We start from the raw sequence: 18,750 nt of genomic DNA on the forward strand, positions 1-18,750 counted from the left end.
CGAATCAACAAAATTCAAGATGCTGTATACCGGTAAAAAATTCGAGAAATGGGTAAAGGTTGCCAATTTGTTGGCACCATTTCAATGAAAATCAGATAAATTGGCAAACTCTGATAGGAAACGATCGATCTGGAATCACAAATCAAGGTCTGGCCAGCAGCAACCAGTGGGACTACAACCTGTGACCACAATGTTCGAAAGCATATACATATACTAACCACTTATCTACGTCACTGGTTAAAATAAAATAAATTCTGCTTGATGTATGTATGTATGTACATATATACATAACCAGCAGCATAGACTAGTGATTAGCATATCTTGCTATGGTCAATGTGGTTATGAGTTCGAGTCTCCCTGCTTGCTGCTGGCCAGAGCTTGGTTTGTAACCAGGTCGGTCGTTTCGAAACGAGTCCTGCAAAATTGGCTTTCCCTACCCATTTCTCTCGCGAAATCTTGAGCTATTGTTATATCTCAGGATTCAACGGGTTTCTCTCCATAGATAGACGTCTCTGTGGATGTTTATTGTATAAATTCGTATTGTCGTATAAAAATGTTTATTAATCGTATTGTATTCGATGTTTATTGACCGTATTGTATACGATGTCTGACCATAGATATGGTGTATGGTTTCGAATTATGTAATGATTATGTATTAAAACAAATTATATAATTTCTTAATGTCTAGAGCAGAGCATCGCAACCTCTGGATATTCGCGGCACACATTGTTTACGACTCGTAGAGTTTGTCAGCTACGTACATACATGCATATGTACTTCATCGGCAGTCGCTAGTTATTCCGTATATGCATAGGTGACAAAACGCTAACTAACATCGGTTTTCTCCCTCACACGAGATCTCACTCGCACGCATTAGGCCGAAGTGCTGTTCGGGGAACAAATATTGCCGCGGCACACAGGTTAAGATGCTCTGGTCTAGAGTACATTCTTCGCATTGGAGCGATCTGTAATGGGTCGAGTATACATTGATTGATTGAATAAAAATAAAAATAAAATATGTATATCAGTCAAAACATATCTTTATACAGACAAAGCTTTCATCGAGTTTTTGGTGTCAGAGTTTGTGTATAAGAGTTATGACATCAATCAAATTGAGATAATGCATTACAAATTTTCAAAAAATTTGCCTAGATCATCGGTTTTGAACTATGTACATATGTAGTTGTAAATTGGCATACCCCTCGGCAACCCATTTTCAAAAATCGAAACCCTCATGGGTGGTCCCAAAAGCCCCCCCCCCCCTCTAACTTCATTATTAGAGCTTGTGCGTACTCGTATTCAAATTTTTACTATGCTTCATAGAAAAACTTTAATAAATTCATTATTTTATCCCCAGCATCACACATAAAAGAGGAAGCGGACGCGCTAGCAGCTCGTTATCCAGGAGTCGACGCCGTATACTTGAGCGTGGGAGTCAATGAAATCAGTGGGTCACTTGAGGGTCTCATAGCGAAAAGTGACGTGGTAGTCTCTCTTCTGCCATACCATCTGCATGCATCGGTGGCGTCTGCCTGCATCTCGGCAGGAGCCCACCTCATCACGGCGTCGTACGTGACCCCCGGAGTAAAGGAGCTGCACGAAGCGTAAGTATTATATATATACAGTTTCGTATGCAGTCAAAATGGCCGGTTATTGCAGTGCTAAATGGCCGTTTGGCCCCGCTTCGAAAGCGCCCACGTTTCCATACAAAATTCAATCTATTATTGCACTTAGGTGCCGTTGGGAGACCTCACGATTTTATGTATGCCCGAGTGCCGTGCAACCTTACTTTGCAATTTAAACCAAAAAAAATATGGATATACCTATTGTGCAAAATTAAACAGTCGGGAGTTCATTATGACATGCTATTATAAAATACATATATGACACGTAAGAATTAGTGAGTGCAATATGAATTCGAGAATTATTACATATTGTAGCTGAAGTACAAATATATTGTAACGTGCATTCATGGGTGAACAATAGGCTAATGGGACTCAGTAATGTCCGGACAAAGAATACGCTACGTTCTCACTGACCTGGGCGAGTGCATGCGTAAACGAAAGACTCGCCATAGTAGACCTGTATGTGCCTAGACAATAGATACATAAATGGATCGTGGAAGCTATGGTGTGCAACTGTCCTTTATAAGAAGGTGCACACGGTAGATCAGATAATTTTGGAGCGAGTGATGGTTTCGTGTGGACTTTCTGAATCGTTGAATAAATGGTGTGAAGCGACTTTGGCCTTTCATTTGGATCCTGAACCCACATCTACGCATCAATATTATACATATACTAGTGATGTGCCCGATGAAACATCTTCGCATGGGTTATAGCGTATCAAGCTATTAAATAAAAAAAATTACAATAAATGTCTCGGTCCTGTGTTCGATCCGCACGCGGTCATATTTTTTTCAAATACCTTTTAAATATATTAAATTTAATATTTATATTTAATTGTTTAATTTGAAAAAATAAATACCTACCTACCTACCTACGTATAAACAATATAAAACACCAATAGAAAAATTAATTAATTAAATAAATTTTCAATAGATGGCGCTAAATGCTCAGAGACTTATTTCCCTAGAGAAAACATTGGTAGCAAACAGTAAATATAGAAGTTTTTTATTGATCTGTTATTAATCTCGTACGTTTTATTGGTTGTGTTTCAACTTTGACGTAAATATGTCGAATCGAAATGAATTATAGTGCGGCGAGCGTTATCTTACACAGACACACATAATAGCGCTATTATATATATATGTATATATGATTCTCATTGATTCATATTAAAATATATGCATTTATAATTGATGTTTAAGAATAAAATCAAATTTTATAAAAATGTATGTATGTACATTTTACGTAGTACCAAAATAAATATTTTTGGAAGTATGATGTATTTATGAAGTATTAATGTAAAATCTTAATTAAATTATGTATATTTTGCGTATTATTAAAATGTGTATTTCTAAAAGGTTGTCAGCCTTTACTCTTACGCAATTCATTGAATATTTATTTTGAATTCGTGTATACGTTTTAGCGTTATTCAAAGCTAAAATGAAAACTGTTTTTGGGCCTATTTAATATTGTAATTACTCCACTTTATAGAGAAATGTTAATTAACGTACATACATACATACATTGGGCCGGAGCGAAAAAGGTGAATTTTGGATTTCCCACGATGAACCTAGTGGAAAACTTTTATCGTATCAAGGGAGCGTCAAATAAAAAAATTCGCATGTGACCATCCTCGACTTTATTTGAGTATTTGAGGAATATAAGAAGGTTACAAAACAAAATTTGATAATTAAACATACATACATAAACGTTCACACATACCGGCTTTGAGAGCTTTTTCTTACTGTTGGATTTTGTTCAATTTTTTTTATTACTTAAATTAATCACTATAAATATTATACGCATTAAATATCAAGAAAATAAAAACAATTTAAAAGTTCAAAATAGAATAATAAAATATTGTTTAAAAAAATACTACTTCCGGTTTACTAATTCTGACGAAAACCTTATCAATTCTTAGTTAGTACATAAATTTTACATTTAAAATACAAATATAAATTTTCAGCTCAATACGTTCAGGGGTGTGGAAAAAATCAAAAAAATGTGGTCAAATTTTTTACTTTTCTAAGAGGAAAAAATCCCACTTTCGGTTTATTAAATTTAGTGATTTTTTATTATTTTCATCACATTCATACAGGGATTATACTAGAATCTTCTTGTGAAGATCACACATGTTTAAGGGTTCGAAAAAAATGTTATGCCAATATGCCATTTTTGGCGTTTCCCCGGAACGCCAACTTTGATGGGAAACGATCGAATTGGATTCACAAACAAAAACTTAAAATAACGCAATTTAATTTTTCAATAAATTGTAATTCACTATGCTATTATAATGTGTAGTGAAGTAATTGAAATGGATAGGTTATTATTAGATTTAAAAAGTTGTACTGAGTGCGATCGGGCCAAAAATTAAAAATATATGTTTGTACACATTCTGGACATAAATTTACATTCACACAGTTTATCTACTGATTTTCCACGCGCGATAAACATTACAAGTTACGTTGTTGTTTTACCGCGATTTCGCAAACATTGTTGCCCAAATTTAGCGTGGAATTTTATAACCGTACACCGAAAAAAAAAAAGGAAAAAGTTATATCCACGTTGAAGGTAAACGGCCCTTTGGTAAATGTGTACAGTGAATGTATATTTTCGCACTTTTTTTATTTTAATATGTCCGTGCCTACGAAATGGAATATCGTTATTCATTTTAATGCTGCTTACTACATTACACGAAGTAATAATTTAGGCAATTTAACCGAAAAGGTTTACGGTTAAGATGAAGCCCACACTCCTCGCCGCCCATTCATCATACCTTAAATTATTCCACGTACTGGGTGGGCCCTTCTATAGCCTGGCAATTGTTCCTTGGCCTCTCTCTCTCTCTCTCTCTCTCTCTCTCTCTCTCTCTCTCTCTCTCTCTCTCTCTCTGGAAATCGGGAAGGAAGGGACCGGGGAAAAGTTTTAATGTGCTCTCTCGCGATCACTACAACAATCACCCCCGATCTCCGTTTAAAATATGAATCATGCCGGGTGAGTCTCGGGAGAGACCGGTTCGACTCTGGTTTTCTTTTTCATTTTCCGCGCCGGATAGTGATTGAAGTCGGGCAAAATGGGAATCGGAGTTGATGAAAGCGGGTCTGGCCGCCATAAAACTGGCTCGGCGCGTAGGTATAAAACGAGCCGGGAAATGAGAAAGGTGAAAAACAATACCCGGAGAGGTGGCGAAATTCGTGTGTGAATGTTTTATGATATGGCGGTCGCGTGCGACGATATTGCGCAATCAAAAGAATATTAGTTATGCGGGGCGCGTTTAACGAGTGGATGGCTGCACGGTTTGAGGAGCGCTGGGGGCACGCACGTACGTCTCCACTACCCTCCCGCCCCCACCCCTCCGAGTTATATTGCGAAACGTAGACCTTTAGACACGAATTTGCGTAGGCTAATGGAAATCCATTAAGAGTTGAATTTATTTATGAACTAATATAAATATTTCATTAACGCGCGAGCGCGCGAATTAATTCGCCCGCGTTTTATTACTACGTATATACATATATACGAACACATATTTAAGTTTTGACTCGGCCCGGATGGACGAGTTTGATGAAAAATTCATACGACGAAAATGCGAGCTCCCTCTCATCTCATCGATGTTGATAAATTACGACGCTCGTTTATCGACGCTGATATGAAATTGCGATGTTCAGAAAATTGCACGTATCTATACTTAGAAATTTTATGAATGCCGGAAAAACGCCGAGAAAATATGTTCGATTCGGGAAACCCTACAATGGCATCTATTGAACAAAAATACAAATGTTGTTTTTTCACGGGGATGTTGTATGTGGTATATCTACATACATATGAATATTACAGAAAAGCTACATCCACTGTTGGATAAAATCTTCTCCAAACAATAGTATATACATATATTATAGAAAATATTTTATTTGATAAAAAGTAGATATATGAAGAATTTATTAAAAGGACGTTATATTTCTTTTTTTCAAATACCTTTAAATATATTTAATTTAATGTTTATATTTAATTGTTAAATATGAAAAAAATGGTAAAAACTGCCTAAATACCTACACATAAACAATGCACATACATAAAACACCAATAGAAAAAATAAATAAATTAATTAAATAAAATTTCAATACTTAGAGACTAAGCGCCGTCTATAAGCCTATAGGAAGCTTTTTTTCTTTTTTTATTATACATATATTCGTACGTTTTGTTGACATTGTTTTAGCTGTGACATACATATGTATGTATGTCGAATCTAAACGACTGTTATAGCACGGCTAGCGTTATCTTATATAGACAGACTGACATACAGAATAGCGATATTATATATATTATGGTGATTTATTCCTATATGTATAATAACACTGAGTACCAAAAAAAAAAATACCGTTCGAGTTAGTACGTTTAGATAAAAAAAATATATATTGAGATAGAAAACCAATCCTTATGAATGTGGTAAAATAAAAAACTGGCCAAATAATCGCAACATAACATACAGAAAAAATCCGTAAAATATTTTTGACTTTTAAAACAATAAAAAATCACAATCAATAAAAAAACATCTGACTATTGATTCCAATACTCACTTTGAGCACAAAAATACTAGATTTTGAGTTAAAGACCGCAAAAGCTAAAAAGCTATAAAAATCACTCATTTTAAACGCTCATATCTCGTAAATGATCACTAACCAACAAAAATCATTATCATATTCGAATTAAGTGGATTAAACTTAGATTAAAGTAAAGATTGGTTAGTCTCCGCTCTAGTATATACATAGTATGTAATTTCTTTACATACTATGTATGATATGGTTTTGATCTAATCATTGCTAGTCACATTTACAACAAACAACGTATCATACATACATATAATATGTACAGTATGTACATATCTCTTAACTGAGTGAGGTTAAATATTTGAGTGTGTAGTAATTTTGATACTGTAAAATTTATGTATCGTGAAGCCCGCACATAATGACTGTATTATAATATGTATGTAGTATGATGTTTATCTTTCATATTATACTTTATGACGTAAAATCGCGACGATAAAATACGGCCGTAAAAGCGTTTTAATTTTCTTTTAATATTTGATAGTATAATTTGGAAGCGAAAATATGTATCCCTAATATACGAAATATACTGCGCGACAGAGACAATTTGAATTGTGTATTAAGAGACAATGTAGGCCAGCGCTATTACACTTGAATAAAGCCCAAAGTTGATGTTTATACACAAGTATAAATATATTCACAGATTTATTTGTTTCTTCTTTGGAAATGTAAATTCATCTGAAATGAGTAGTGTCGCCAGAAGATTCGCGAGTTTTATTAAGTTCAGGCACCAGAAACTTCGACGCGATCAAATTTCATGTAAATTTTCGCCCAGCTTTGTTATTTCGCTCCGATTTATTCTTTATATTTTTCGAGAAGTGATTGTCTCCTCTATTTGCACGTTTGGCAAAACGGCGTGAAATAAACAGGGAAGAACAGTTTTCGCGCCGATCCAATCAGGCTTTTGATTCGAAAGTAAATAAAAAAATAAATGAAAGTCTATTGGAATGGGAGGGCTCGCGTGATGAAAAGAAAATAAACCGAGAGGCGCCAGAGTCAAGTCGAGGATCCAGAGAGTTTCGATGTGTTTGCTTTGGGCCAGTGTGAGGTGTATCTGTCAAATGCCAGACGAGCGAAACTGGATAAATCGAAGATTCGACTTGTCAACAAAATCAAAAATACAATGCATTTTAAATAAAACCATGTATACGTAAAATCAAATGCTCAAATACGAAACAAGACGTTGATACCATTAATATATAGAGACACGTATTTTGGGCATCTACATATTTTTGTCAATTTTAGCATTTTCATTTTGCATTTTAGCGTTTTAGGGCATTAAAAATGTTCATTTTTAGCATCTATTTTTATGAAGAGTTTAATTTTAAATAATAAAAAATTTTGATAAGTTTTAATAAAATTCATATACATATATAATTTAAAGACAACACAACAATTAAAAAATAATAGAAAAATTCAAAAATGTTTTGAAATTAAAATTACAATGAAAAAAACATGAATATAAAAATACAAAGACAAAAAATATGAATATAAAAATATTTCTACAGATTCTTTTTTGAGATTCGTGCGACGATCGGTAACAATAATATTGTATTTACTAAAATACGTTTCAGGATCCACACTATTGACGGAACACCAAATAAATTTTAGAGCTGCACAACCAAACTCTTCACATTTAATTTTTGTTGCCATCAATAATAGCAATATATCCGGCGTGGATTCACTTTTTATATTCTCTATTAATTGTCTAAAAAAGTGCTGATATCCTTCCAAACATTGAGCCTCTGTTAATAATACATTAAACAATGGCAGGTTTCTAAAAAACAAAACTGTTTCTTTAACATTAATATTAGATTTCGTACCTGCCACAGATGGATTGAATAGCTTACTCAATGTTTGGAGGAATAGATTTGTCTTATTTAGTCTTGAGTGCGAGTCTAGTTTTAAGACACATTTTTTGAGCAGCCTTTTGGATACACATTTCCAACTGTCTTCTTTTGTTCAGTTCAGTAGTAGACAAAAGCAGTTGCTTGGTTTCGAGAGGAAAAACGCTGTCTATGGTAAACTGCAAGCTCTGTTTTATCCCATCAATTTCTTCACATAATGGGCAAAGGGATAGGAAGACCCTTCTAAATGGTCTATTAATTTTATAAATTTTATGCAAATTTCACTTTTGTTTGTTATTTTAGCATCTATTCGCATATTTTACGAATTTAACATTTATTAGGATCTATTCCGAATTTTATCATCAATTAAGCATTAATAGCAAAATGCCCAAAATACGTGTCTCTACTAATATATATAAACAAACACACTTTCGTTCAAAAGACTTCGATAAAGCTGTACAAAATGTACGTACAACCCTAATTTTTTAAAACAAAAACATAAATCTTAAATCAGGGCCTCGATTAAAAGTCGGCGAAAAATAATTTATAAAGCCATAGCTTTACAAATAAATATAACGTAAACAGTTATAGAAACATTTTTACCTTGTAAAACATTATTATGGAGGATTAGTCTCCCTTTTAGGAGCGAATCCCAGATGTCTGATGCGGTTTCGCTTTCATCGTTCGTTTCTTCAAAGGGAATTTTAAAAATTTGTCAACGTAAACGAAAGCTTTCTTCGATGGAATTTGGCGTTCTTTTGAATTTCGAATTTATCGACATTTTATTCAATATACACGAGGCTGACTGCCTCGCAGTTCGATCAATTTGATACACGCGACTCGGTTATTCGCGGTCGTTAAAGGTGTCACAAACATATGCAAATGCGAGCCGCGAATACCGGAAGTGTGCCGGTGAGCTCGTATTTTACCCGAACGGAAATACGTCCGCCATTGGGTCGTCCTTCAACATGGCACTCAACCGGTTAACTTGTACGACTGTTTCCTACTGAAATTTGACAGTGCGACACAATAGTCTACAAGGCTACAATAGCATTCGTAATACATAAATACATACATAAATATATGTGCATGCTCTATTATACACATATTAATCATGATATTGTATATTAATTGTGTTTAGGGCTTCTCAAGCTGGAGTCACGTTGTTGAACGAGGTCGGATTGGATCCAGGTATTGATCATCTACTGGCCATGGAGTGCATACACGAGGTTCAGAATGCTGGTGGCAGAATTGAATCCTTTGTGTCGTATTGTGGTGGTAAGTGATCATATTATTTATTAATAATTTCATTAAATGACTTTATTCGATTTAGAAATCAAATATTAGCTCACTATGGGCCATAAACACACACGCTCAATATATGTATAATATTAGTTTTCTGCCGTTGATTTCAACGGGTGGTTTCTAAAAGGAATTGATACACGAATTAAAATAAAGTTATATGTTATATATAAATATTTAGTAAGGTATTTTATAAGCATGCGGGTGCACGTAATATTAATCGTAAAAAAAATATGTGTGCTTATGTATCACCCGTGATTCGGCCCAACGTCGCACATGATTGTCGTCAAATGACGCTCCACACCCCCCTCCCCCCACTTCTCCACATCTCGAATACTTTGCTCTGATTGGATGTGTGTCCACGCGTCTGTGACATACCCACAAAGTGACATAGACACGTAGTCACATAGTTCTTATATATACATACTAGCTGTATTACCCGGCTTCGCTCAGTGTTTATAATATAAACCGCTTAAACATGACTAAGCTAATTTAATTAAAAAAAAAAAAAAATTTAAAAATTTAAAAAAAAAATAAAAAAAAAAAATAAAAAAAAATAAAAAAAAAAATCAAAAAAAAAATAAAAAAAAAATCAAAAAAAAAATTTAAAAAAATCAAAAAAAAAAATCAAAATTTTTTTTTTTGCCTTCTAGGGCTTCGCCCTCGGCACCCCCCTGAGCCTTTGCCTTCTAGGGCTTCGCCCCTCCACGCCCCATGAGCAATTGCCGTTTAGGGCTTCGCCCCCATGATCAGTTGCCTTTTAGGGCTTCGCCCCTCCGCGCCCCCATGATTCAAAGCCGTCTAGGGCTTCGCCCCCCTTAGTTAATGCCTTTTAGGGCTTCGCCCCCCGCGCCCCCAAGATTAATTGCCGTTTCGGGCTTCGCCCCCCTTAGTTAATGCCTTTTAGGGCTTCGCCCCTCCGCACCCCCATGATTAAATGCCGTCTAGGGCTTCGCCCCCCCTAGTTAATGCCTTTTAGGGCTTCGCCCCCCGCGCCCCCAAGATTAATTGCCGTTTCGGGCTTCGCCCCCCTTAGTTAATGCCTTTTAGGGCTTCGCCCCTCCGCACCCCCATGATTAAATGCCGTCTAGGGCTTCGCCCCCCCTAGTTAATGCCTTTTAGGGCTTCGCCCCCCGCGCCCCCAAGATTAATTGCCGTTTAGGGCTTCGCCCCCCTTAGTTAATGCCTTTTAGGGCTTCGCCCCCCGCGCCCCCAAGATTAATTGCCGTTTAGGGCTTCGCCCCCCTTAGTTAATGCCTTTTAGGGCTTCGCCCCTCCGCGCCCCCATGATTAATTGCCGTCTAGGGCTTCGCCCCCCTTAGTTAATGCCTATTAGGGCTTGCGCCCCATGAGGCTGGGCCCCCCGGGCCCCCTTCGGGGCCCCACGGGGCTGCGCCCCTTGTGGCGCCCCCTTTTGAGCCCCATGGGGCTGCGCCCCATGAGGCTGGGCCCCCCGGGCCCCCATTCGGGGCCCCACGGGGCTGCGCCCCTTGTGGCGCCCCCTTTTGAGCCCCATGAGGCTGGGCCCCCCGGGCCCCCTTCGGGGCCCCACGGGGCTGCGCCCCATGTGGCGCCCCCTTTTGAGCCCCATGGGGCTGCGCCCCATGAGGCTGGGCCCCCCGGGGCCCCACGGGGCTGCGCCCCTTGTGGCGCCCCCTTTTGAGCCCCATGGGGCTGCGCCCCATGAGGCTGGGCCCCCCGGGCCCCCTTCGGGGCCCCACGGGGCTGCGTCCCTTGTGGCGCCCCCTTTTGAGCCCCATGGGGCTGCGCCCCATGAGGCTGGGCCCCCCGGGCCCCCTTCGGGGCCCCACGGGGCTGCGCCCCTTGTGGCGCCCCCTTTTGAGCCCCATGGGGCTGCGCCCCATGAGGCTGGGCCCCCCCGGGGCCCCACGGGGCTGCGCCCCTCGTGGCGCCCCCTTTTGAGCCCCATGGGGCTGCGCCCCATGAGGCTGGGCCCCCCGGGCCCCCTTCGGGGCCCCACGGGGCTGCGCCCCTTGTGGCGCCCCTGGCGGGGCCCCATGAAGCTACTCGCCTTGCGCCCCCGCGGGGGTGAATCCATTGAAACGAAAAAAACAAATCGGCGCCCATGGATCGAAAAAAAAAAAATCGAATCACGTGTTCGATGACGTCACCGATCTACGGACGAAAACGACGAAAACGACGACCAAGGATACATACAAAGTCTCTTTCCAAATTATAGATTAGATATATTAAAATTAAAACTTCATTCAGATCCCCACGGGGCTGCGCCCCTTGTGGCGCCCCCTTTTGAGCCCCATGGGGCTGCGCCCCATGAGGCTGGGCCCCCCGGGCCCCCTTCGGGGCCCCACGGGGCTGCGTCCCTTGTGGCGCCCCCTTTTGAGCCCCATGGGGCTGCGCCCCATGAGGCTGGGCCCCCCGGGCCCCCTTCGGGGCCCCACGGGGCTGCGCCCCTTGTGGCGCCCCCTTTTGAGCCCCATGGGGCTGCGCCCCATGAGGCTGGGCCCCCCCGGGGCCCCACGGGGCTGCGCCCCTCGTGGCGCCCCCTTTTGAGCCCCATGGGGCTGCGCCCCATGAGGCTGGGCCCCCCGGGCCCCCTTCGGGGCCCCACGGGGCTGCGCCCCTTGTGGCGCCCCTGGCGGGGCCCCATGAAGCTACTCGCCTTGCGCCCCCGCGGGGGTGAATCCATTGAAACGAAAAAAACAAATCGGCGCCCATGGATCGAAAAAAAAAAAATCGAATCACGTGTTCGATGACGTCACCGATCTACGGACGAAAACGACGAAAACGACGACCAAGGATACATACAAAGTCTCTTTCCAAATTATAGATTAGATATATTAAAATTAAAACTTCATTCAGATCCCATCAACACAGCGTGAGAGTTTTTAAAATATCCAAACTTCATATAAAAAATATGTATTTTAAAGATTAAGTTTCAAACTTCCATTTATAGATATCATACCAGCAAATCTTTATCCAAAATATCAATATATAAATTTAAAAAAATATACATATGTATCTATTACATTTCTATACAGCTTGACTTTTTTTCTGAAGAATTGATTGATAATATTGCATAATAATAATAATATAATAATAAAAATCCTTCCTACCCACTATGTCACCACTATTTGAGTATGATTAATGTAAATATTTCAATAAAAATGTATGTACAATTCATAGATGTCTCGTTAAATTGTCGAGTTTAAGTCAGTGTCTCGTAATTTAGCGACTTATGTATATAATAAAAAATGCTGTATTGTTTGTAATTTGGCCAGGAAGGCGCATTGGGGTTTACCTGTAATGCCTTCCTGGTATGAAATAAAAAAAAAATAAAAAAAAAAAAAATTCAGAAAATATTTCAAATCCACAGATATTGAAATTGATTGGTTTTTTCTCACGTAGTCTAAAAAATTCTCAAATTTAGCCTTTCATTCAAGTTAATAGTAAAATGAACTATAAGAATGATATCGTTTATAAGGTGAAAATACATATCCATATATTGAAATGTTTATATATAAATTTTATACAAAATTGAATACAGCAATCCCCACAGTTTGAGAAATACTGATCTGATAATTCATACGGTCGAAGACAAGTATAGATAAGTTGTATTCGAATTTTTAATTAAATTGATTGGTTTAGGAGTTGTGTTTAATTTACAAAATCTATTACTTTTAGCGTTAGTTTGCGAAAAATATGTGGACTCTCATTGATGGTTTTCAGAAAATTCAGACGGTCCGTAATGACTAATAAATTATAAATAATTTATTAAAAAAATAATAAACTTTAAATAACTCGTTTTCAATTTGAGTTAAAATAGGGTTTAATATGATAATGTACCTCCTTAAATGACTTATCTTAAAGATTAATCGATAATAATTATCTTAATCGACTTATATTAAAGCTTAATCGATATGCTTATTACAATTGATATTTTGGGTCAGAAATAGTGGGATTATGCGTCAGTTTTTGAGAAAATATTGACAAATATACAAACATGAAAGTACATAGTTATAATAGAATATGTAGCTCGTTTAATATTATAGGATAAAGTAAAACATGATTACTTTGACGAGTGACGTGTTTTGTATCAGTTCGAAATGTGATGAGAAAGGAGCATGCGAGGGTTTCAAATTGCATGTGGTAATAATACATTTTACATAATGAAAGTATTGGTTTTGTGAGCTGAAGCGTTGACTCAAAGTATGTACGGTACAATAGTATTGTATTGTATTACAATATGATATTTTTGTATTAATATTTGTACACGGTACAGAGATAATGTCGGTAGACGTTTCCAATTTCAAATTTACTGCGGTACGGATATGAAAATAATATTTTGCACCCCCAATAATATGTACACCCTCCTTGCAAAAATAGGGAATTTATTGCGCGATAAGGAATCGGCATTGCGTATTTGAGACCTTGACGAAACAATTCGTCATGCCCACTAGCGACCGCCATTAATCGAAACGTCAAATACACTAGTCACGCATCTATCGAAACCAAGAGGGCTCAATTTCCCGATTCTTTCAATATTGTATTATACTATACCCCAGTTTTTCTAATATCAAGCAATAAAATAAAATTGCGTATCGGTTTTTGCCCCCCGCCAATACCCTACAACATGGATCTGGTCAGGGTCGGCCGAGTCAAGCCGTCCAACTTTATGTTCGAGGTCATTGGTTTTTGCGTCAAGGAAGGATATTCGTATTGAGATAATACTAAATTAATCCCAATATTGGTAAATAAACGGTCAAAAACACCAAAGTCAACCATTGGGGTCATGAGCTATGACAGGGATATTAATTTAATTATTATTTCACTACATAGTGTTGTGCCGGTTGATTTAAACGGGTGGTTTCAGAAAAGAATTGATACACTAATTAAAATAAAGTTATATGTTATATATAAATATAACGTAAGGAAATTTATAGGCACGCGCACGTATTAATAGTAAAATGATGAGTGCACGCATTACACGCTCGCCGATTCAACCCGTTCACCCGTACGATATGATGAATGAATGAATGTGTGTGTGTGTGTCTTCATGGATATGTGAATGTATGTGTGTACGCTCTTGCACAGCGTATCTGACGCTGACGTCACCCATTCCAACTCAAGTGCTCAATATCAGGAGCATATGTCAGATGCTCAGATCCCAATTACCCGCTACCCCGCGCCCCCTCAACACGATCGTGATATACGTACTTAGTGAAGATAGTATAGCAAACAACTCGTATGCCTTGTCGATGCTCAAGTTCGCATCGATAGTTATTAAAGTTTTGCGCAAATATTGCGAGCGCCTCGAGTGCGTACTGAATTTTTGTGAAGTACAAAAACTTGAATCGGGTTGGAAACGGGTTGAGTCATTAAATCTCCGCGCGCGGTTAAGTTTTTAACTGAGTGAACCTTCGAATTTGAGATCTTGTTAACTTTGCCCAGCTCGAAAAGGCGTCATTCAAAATTTGTTAACGAACAAAATTCACGTCAGGTGAATTTCAAAAATCTTAATTATGAATTTGACCTCTTTCTTTACCATTTCGTTTTATGTGGTTTTTTTTTTTAATTTAAGAACAGAAAACTTTTACTGCGAACCAAAATTAAACTCATTAGGTACGTCTACGTAAAAGTACGTATAATTTTATTCATAAATGTATATGCATACATATGTACATTTATGTATTATATATTATATATTTTATACATTATGTTCAAATCTCAATATTCATCATCGATATGCGTTAGCTTGGGAATATATGTACATACATATTATACCGGTGGCCATCACCACATCGAAAGGTCGAAAAATCCCCCCGTCGTACAGCCTCACTTAATTTGCGCGAGCAGGATACAAGCGGAACAGGCTTTTCCTCCCGTATCCTGCCCGCGCACATTAAGCAAGGCTGTACGACAAAAAGAGAGATATTTTCACCGCATGCCACTGAAATATATATTATATGTATATACATGCCGTTTATCATGCATACATTCTTTTTGATCTTTCGATTTTCGATCTTTGCTTTCCGATATTTGCTTGTTCGATCTTTCGACCTTTCGATGCCGTGATGTAGACCCATAATTTTATAGATTGTAAATTTGAAATCATATTCAAATAGTGCTGACATAGTGGGTAGGATGGTTTTGCCAATTTGATGAAAAACCGTTCAACAATTAAATTAAATACATTGTTAAACGATTAGATGCATAGGAAACGATCGACTATATACTGAATAATACTAGCAGTACTGCAGAAATACTTGGAATAAATCATGTTCAACCCAGAGCTTGAACCCGGGAACCTCTCGGTGGTTAGCATTAACGCAAATATCAAGCTATACTGCTGGCTATATGTATATGTATTTCTTTAATGCTAAATATTCATTATTTTTCGATCAGCGCATTCTTTTTGTCCATGTAAAATGATATCCGTTATATCATACTTACTGATTCGATTATTAAAAAAAATAAATAAATATATATATATATATATATATATATATATATATATATATATATATATATATATATATATATATATATATATATATATATATATATATATGAGTTCGGTCTTTCGTGTCATGCGGGGAAGACGTGCTTCTGCGTTCTTCCCGCTATTACTCGCTTAAACCCGGCTATTGCACGAAATTTAATCTAAAAATTTAACCATCTAATCACTTATTTTACTAATTGCATCCTAGTATAATTTAAGTGTAAAAATAAACAGACGATCGGCCGTTAACAGCGTTTTTAATATCAGTGATTGCGAAAAATTTTGTGTTAATTTTGTGTCAGTTACAAAAGCGTATACGAACGAGATACATCTCCCTACCTGAATACAAAAAAAATAAGGGTCCCTGCTCGCCAGTCAAAATTCGGTCCCACAGAAGCAATAAATCTTCCACATAATTGCTTTCAGACAAAAATTTTTAACGAACTTTACTTAATAGAATAATAGCAAACAGAAACGGTGTTTCCCAACTGTCTAATAGTTCTTTTTCATATTTAATTTATATTAAAGTAATTCGTGTAATTTTATATTCTTTACTAAATTTATTATTAAAATATTAAATTGCAAACCGCACTCACATATATAAATCCGTTGTCTCCAAAGAGGCGTCTCACGATAAAGATCTGTAAAAAAGTAGTATAACAATTGCTAATCTATTATTATCATAACTAACTACTTTCACTTACAAAGTAACCCTGTTAAATGGCATGTAATAACTCATAAGTGATCCAAGTGATACCTAGGATGACTATCTGTCAAAGCTGACCACAGAGAAGAGTCTATGGCGGTAAGAACTCACTCCTTGAATGGAAATCTCTCTCAAGTACCGCCTTTTTCTCAACACATCTTGGATAAATGCGAGAAAAATAATATCCAAACCTCCAACAAGGTAAGAGTGACGATGGATGATAGCTTAGCTAATAGAAACCTGTATTTAGCCACGTACAATGTAAGAACGTTATCGAGTGAAGGAAGTGTGCTTGCATTAGAGAATGAATTAGAAAATATCAAATGGGATATAATAGGACTTAGTGAAGTAAGACGAAAACAGCAAAACCAAATAATCCTAAAAAGTGGTAACTGTCTCTACTGGAGAGGGCTACCAAATGGTAGAATAGGAGGAGTAGGGTTTCTTATCAATAAGAGAATAGAAAGAAATATTATAGAAATAAGCGACATATCGGAACGTATATGCTATATAGTATTAAGAATCTCGAGCAGGTACACTTGTCAAATCTTCCAAGTGTACGCCCCCACATCTAGCCACCCAGACGAGGAAATAGAAGACTTCTACGAAAAAATACAGGACGCATACGATAATAGCCGTCACCACTTTAAAATAATCATGGGCGACTTTAACGCAAAAATAGGACAAAAGGCAAATACTGAAAGAGCAGTAGGCAATTTTGGTACCGGCCAAAGAAACGACAGAGGCGATCGCCTCATAGAATTCGCAGAACACAACAGGCTCTTTATCACTAATTCATTTTTCAGGAAAAACACCAACAATAAGTGGACTTGGGAGAGTCCTAAAGGAGACAGAAACGAGATCGATTTCATCCTAACAAATGCCCTGCACTCCGTTAAAGACGTTAGTGTTTTAAGTAAAGTAGATATAGGTAGCGATCACAGATTAGTCCGTGCCAAGATGGCCATTAATATAAATTGCGAACGTAGGAAATTAATAAAAGGATGCAGTAACTCTCCAGATTTCGCTCAACTAAGGTCTAGGAAAAAGGAATTCGAACTCGAACTTGGAAATCGATACGGGAAATTAAACCCAGAAGCAGACATCGAGGAATTGAACACTGTAATTAGTTCGGTTCTAACCTCAACAGGTAAGAAATTAGGTGGATTCAGGAAACAGATTAAATTAAGCAAAATTTCAGCGGAAACAAAAAACCTAATTAAGCATAAAAGGAATTTAGATAGGGATAATAATAAGCAAGAATACAATCTAGTAAATAAGGAAATTAAAAAGAGAATAGTCAGGGATGTCAGGGATTTTAACAGCAAGCTAATAGAAAATACCATTAAGAATAACCGTAGCCTGAAAAAGTGCAAACAGGATCTTTTCTTAGGCAAAAACCAAATGATCGCAATCAGATCAGAGAGCGGAGTAATAATTAGGAATAGAGAAGAAATCATAGACAGAGTTTACACGTTCTATGCAAAACTATACGAGAACGACAACGGCCAATTCCCCGCTCTGGAATCGACACACGGCCAAAGGGTTCCTGCAGTATTGCCTAGCGAAGTAGAGGCCGCGCTAAAAACTGCAAAGAACGGTAAAACCCCAGGGGAAGATAATATTCCCATTGACTTACTAAAATGTGGCGGTCCCCCCCTAATTAATATCTTAGCTAGGCTTTTCAGCAAATGCATCCAGAACCAAGCTATACCAGAAGGATGGAATAACGCAACTATCATTTTAATACACAAAAAAGGCGACAAAAGCGATATCAAGAACTACCGACCCATTAGTCTACTTTCAGCGGTCTACAAGCTCTTCACGAAGGTTATTACAGAAAGGCTGAAGAATATCCTCGACGAGAACCAACCTATAGAGCAGGCAGGGTTTAGGGCAAATTTCAGCACAATGGACCACCTCCAAGTAGTTGGCGAACTAATCGAGCGCGCCAACGAATATCAACGGCCATTGTGCCTAGGTTTCGTCGATTATGAGAAAGCCTTCGATACAGTTAGTCATAATGCAGTACTTAACGCTCTAAAAACACAGGGAGTGCCGGAACCCTATGTGGGACTGTTAGCTGCAATATATAAGAATGCCACAGCTTCGGTTAAAATTTTTCAGGTACAGATAGATTTAGCATAGGAAAAGGAGTAAGACAAGGAGATACAATCTCGCCCAA

General features: G+C 37.9%; 1 protein-coding gene across 1 annotated transcript in view; it reads left to right on the forward strand.

Moving 5' to 3' along the window:
• Positions 1-18,750, forward strand: part of LKRSDH (lysine ketoglutarate reductase/saccharopine dehydrogenase) — a 109,778-nt gene that overhangs the window by 77,715 nt on the left and 13,313 nt on the right. Inside the window, exons 14-15 of the mRNA XM_077442338.1 lie at positions 1,358-1,604; positions 9,218-9,354. Coding sequence (XP_077298464.1) covers positions 1,358-1,604; positions 9,218-9,354 — 384 coding nt within the window. The remainder of the gene's footprint in view (positions 1-1,357; positions 1,605-9,217; positions 9,355-18,750) is intronic.

The sequence above is a fragment of the Arctopsyche grandis genome, chromosome 12 (genome assembly GCF_051622035.1).
Source record: "Arctopsyche grandis isolate Sample6627 chromosome 12, ASM5162203v2, whole genome shotgun sequence".
NCBI classification, from domain to species: Eukaryota; Metazoa; Arthropoda; class Insecta; order Trichoptera; family Hydropsychidae; genus Arctopsyche; species Arctopsyche grandis.